General features: G+C 53.0%; 1 protein-coding gene across 2 annotated transcripts in view; it reads left to right on the top strand.

Annotated features, from left to right (window-relative positions):
• The window catches only part of CCDC93 (coiled-coil domain containing 93), a 42616-nt gene that overhangs the window by 680 nt on the left and 38049 nt on the right, over nt 1-3887 (top strand). The window contains exon 1 of one of the 2 annotated variants that reach the window (XM_027895091.1): nt 3153-3288. The exons of the other annotated variant lie outside the window; for it this stretch is intronic. Within the exon in view, the coding sequence (XP_027750892.1) occupies nt 3247-3288 (42 nt within the window). The 5' untranslated portion in view covers nt 3153-3246. Of the gene's footprint in view, nt 1-3152; nt 3289-3887 lie in introns of those variants that run through there. 2 annotated transcript variants of the gene reach the window in all.

Genomic DNA, 3887 nt, shown 5'->3' with positions numbered 1-3887 from the left:
ATTCCAGAAACCGGGATGAAAGCAAGGAATCATTTCATTAGGGTTCAGGATGGAAGTGATCTCTGTGCTGAAGCTGCCAGGCAACTAAATGCCTTGAAAGCAGAGCTCATCCAAGATATGAGCAACAGAAGACCTAGCAAAATTTGATACTGACTTTGGAAGATGTGGGTTTAGTTCCCTACAGGTGTCTTCAGCTTCTCTTGTAACCAGGAATACAGCTGGAAAGATGCAGTCATGGCAGTGTGGAGGTCCAAAGTCTGATGCAGTCACTGGGATCCTTTCCATTTACTCAGAGATCTGTCTATGACACTGTATTTTATGGAACACATAAAAGAGTGTTGTACCCTAAAAAGAAAATGCTGCACGAAGTATCATTGACAGGAAGTTATACTTACATTATCTGTATTTTATCTATCATACAGAATTTAGGAAAATACCTTTTAGGCCTTCTCAGCATAGAGAATATTGGAAAGTTACTTAAGTTACTTTATGTATCTGCCCTACAAAGTGAGGAGCCCTTGCTGTGGCTGTTACAACTCCATCTCGGATTTTGTTCTTAGTATAAAAAGAAACAAATAAGTGCTAAAAGATACAGTGGAACCTATTGCTACATTTTCAGTGGTGAGCCAGTCTGATGTTGTCACAAGTCCAGGCTGAACAGCAAAATGAATCACATGGCTATAAAAAAAAAAATAAAAGAGGAAGCTCTTAAGCTCAGTTCATGGGATTGAGATGAATGAAATTGAAAAATCAAGACAGGATTGTTCAAAGTAGTTGCACCAAGTCAGAGCTCACTTACTGTCATGGATCAAAATAAAGCAGGGAAAATTATTAGGAAGCAATGCCTTTGTGAAGTATTTTATTGAGATTCAAGTGATCAAAGATGAGTTGTAATGACAAAAGAGATATATTTTTGGATTTTCATGCCTTTCTTTTTTCTCTCCCAACTATATACCAGGTGAAGGAAAATTCCAGCCTTCACTGTAAAGAAGAAGAATGTTTCCAGTCCTTATGGTCTCATAAACATAGAGCAAATTAAAAGAAGCTATTACATTTCTGTAAGTACATCATTTCAAGTCAGCTTTGTGATTCTGGGTTCCAGTTGCATGAGTTTTAAAGTTCATAGGAGTTAACTAACCCCATCTCCCTCCTTTGCTTTACTATGCTCTAAAAAGCCAGAGTAACCGTTCCGTTTCTCAGGGTAGGTTTCTTCCCTCCCATGTCTGATAGTCAGTACTATTCAAGCCCTTAGTCCATACTAACCTTGGCTTTTTATTTATCATTTTTCTTTGATGTGTTTCCTTTAAAAGGAATTTTATGACCATATAATGGTTCGGGAAGCTTTTATCCAAGCTGATGTTTCTTTTCAGCAGTTACCTCACAACCTTCACTGGCTGCTGCATCTGAAGGTCACCTTCACCCATTCCTAACACTCCCCTTGTTTAAACCCTTCTCCTTGTCCCTGCTTTTTGCATGTTTGTTTCAGTCTTCCTCTTCACAGCAATCAAATTAGTGTCATACAGTTCTCTGTGAGAAGGCAGACAAAAAGCAGAACGCCCATATTGCTCTGGTGACCACATTAACCTCTGGGGCTGCATAACAGTTTTCTGCAGCTCTAATTAAGACACGGCCTGTGGTTACACCAGCACATGGTCTGATCTTGTCTGGCATATTTTTGCTTTTATTATTGTTGTTGTTTTGATCACTCCTTCAGGGCAGCAGTTGGTATGGACTGGCTCACATATGCTCTGCTGCCCTCCAAAGGGATGGGAATACTGCTTTTGTGTGGCTTCTCCTGTTTCTTCACCTCCCTGGGATGCTTCTAGCCACTATTTTTTGTAATGCTCTGTGTATGGCAAAGAGCCTGGAAAGAGAACATCTGCGGTAGACTTGAAAAGAGACCACTGTCACCTGTTTCTGAAGCCCTTGCCAACAAGAATGCTGCCCTGCCACCATGCTATGCCACGGTTTGCTCCCAGGCTGTTACCACCCATCAAATCCTCCTGCACTGGTGTGATTTTATTCACGAGTCTGAAGTGTGTTGGCACCCAGACAGTGCATGGGCACAGCATCCAGCGCTCAGCACACACCCATCCTGCCTCAGGGTCTGCCCAGTGCTGCCAAACCCGGGATGGGAGGCCAGGTTCCAGCACATCCAGGTGCCCACCTTCCCACTGGGCTACGCTCAGACGTGGCCCCACGACGCGCCCAGTGCTGGGAGGCAGAGGCAGCATCAGATTTTGGTGGTGCCAGGGTTACTCGGTATGGGACTGGCCACAGGTCCTATGAGAATGGCAGAGAGAGCTAAGGGTGTTTAGACTGGAGAAAAGGAGGCTCAGGGATGAGCTTATCACTGTCTACAACTCCCTGAAAGGAGGTTGTAGCCAGATGGGAGTCGGGCTCTTCTCTCAGGCAACCACCAGTGGGATGAGACGATACAAACGTAAGCTGCTCCAGAGGAGGTTTAGGTTGGACACTAGAAAGAATTTCTTCACAGAAGGGGTGATTAAACATTGGAATGGCTTGCCCAGGGAGGCAGTGGAATCACCATCACTGGAGGTGTTTAAGGAAAGCCTGGACATGGCACTTGGTGCCATGGTCTGGTTGACAAGGTGGTGTTCTGTCACAGGACAAACTCGATGATCTCAGAGGTCTTTTCCAAACTAATTGATTCTGTGATTCTGTGACCTGTGTGTTAAATCCCCCTTCAGCAGTCAGGTCACGAAAGGGAACCCGGCTGGCAATGAGGAGTGCCAGCGCCCCGAGGGGCACGAGCGGTCGTGAGGCACCCCGCGGTCACAGAGCACTCCGCAACTTGTCCTCCATGCTGGTGGGAGGCCTCAGGACCCCTCGGAAAAGGAAAAAAAAGGAAGGAAAAAGCGCAGTGCCAAGCGCAGCCCAGCCGGAGGGAACCACCCGGCGCCTGAGGGCGGGGCCCGCTCCGAGGGGCCGGGGGCACGGGGGCACCCGGGGGCGCCCCCAGGGGCGCCGCCCGCGGGCGGGCGGGGCCGCGGCCGTTGCGCTCCGCGCAGCCCGTCAGTCACATGAGCCACCGCCCTCCTTCCCCCGCACCCCTTCGGCCGCGAATGGCACGGCCCGGATGCGCTTGTACGCAGGGAGGGTGCGGGCGAACCATTGCGCGGAGGCGGGGGAACCCGGCAGCCGCCGGCCGGGAACACCCCTTCGCCGGGGCGCTGCGGCGGTGGCGGCGAGCGGACGTGACAGCGGCGCGGCCGGCGGAGCGCGATGGGGGTCCCGCGGGGACAGGAGCGTCAGGCCCCGCAGGAGGTACCGCAGCGCTCGCTCCCGGCCCCCCGTCCTCCCCAGGCGCGGCCGCTGCTCCCCCGGCCCCGCGGCACCGGCGTCCCTGGGCTCGCCGCCCGCTCCTTCCCGGAGCCTTTCCGGGAGCCCGGCGGTCGCTGCCGCGCCGCGGACTCGGCCCCGGGGGCGCGGAGGGCGCGGGGAGGCCTGCGGGGCTGCCGGCAACGCTGTGCCGGTCACCTTCGGTGCTCCACCGCCCTGCCGGGTCCCCGCTGCCAGGCGGGATCGCCTGGCGCCCCTGGGAGCGAGGGGAGAGCGGGAGGGTGTGCGGAACGCTGGAGGTGGGGAGGGAGCGCAGGTGGGTCCCTGCAGCCCCTCAGGGCAGACCTGCAGCCCTGTGACCCGTCTCTCCGGCCTAGGGCTGAGGGGTGCGGGAGCTCCGTGTCTCTCCTGAACCCTCTGTGTGTCCCTGGAGCTGTGGGGTTTCGCCCTGTAAGGTGGGGACAAAAGCGCTGCGATGTGGTGGCTGTGCCGGTGCTCTCCGGTCGCTCTTCGGAGCACTCGGGCTCTCCGGTCTGCCTGTCACACTTTGTCACTGCTGGGCTTTGAAATTGCTTAACCCCCCT

Source organism: Empidonax traillii, unplaced genomic scaffold (assembly GCF_003031625.1).
Source record: "Empidonax traillii isolate 1590-97213 ecotype Southwest subspecies unplaced genomic scaffold, ASM303162v1 scaffold449:size826340, whole genome shotgun sequence".
Taxonomy (NCBI): Eukaryota; Metazoa; Chordata; class Aves; order Passeriformes; family Tyrannidae; genus Empidonax; species Empidonax traillii.
Note: the sequence above shows the minus strand (reverse complement) of the source record. Positions and strands in the feature narration are given on the sequence as shown.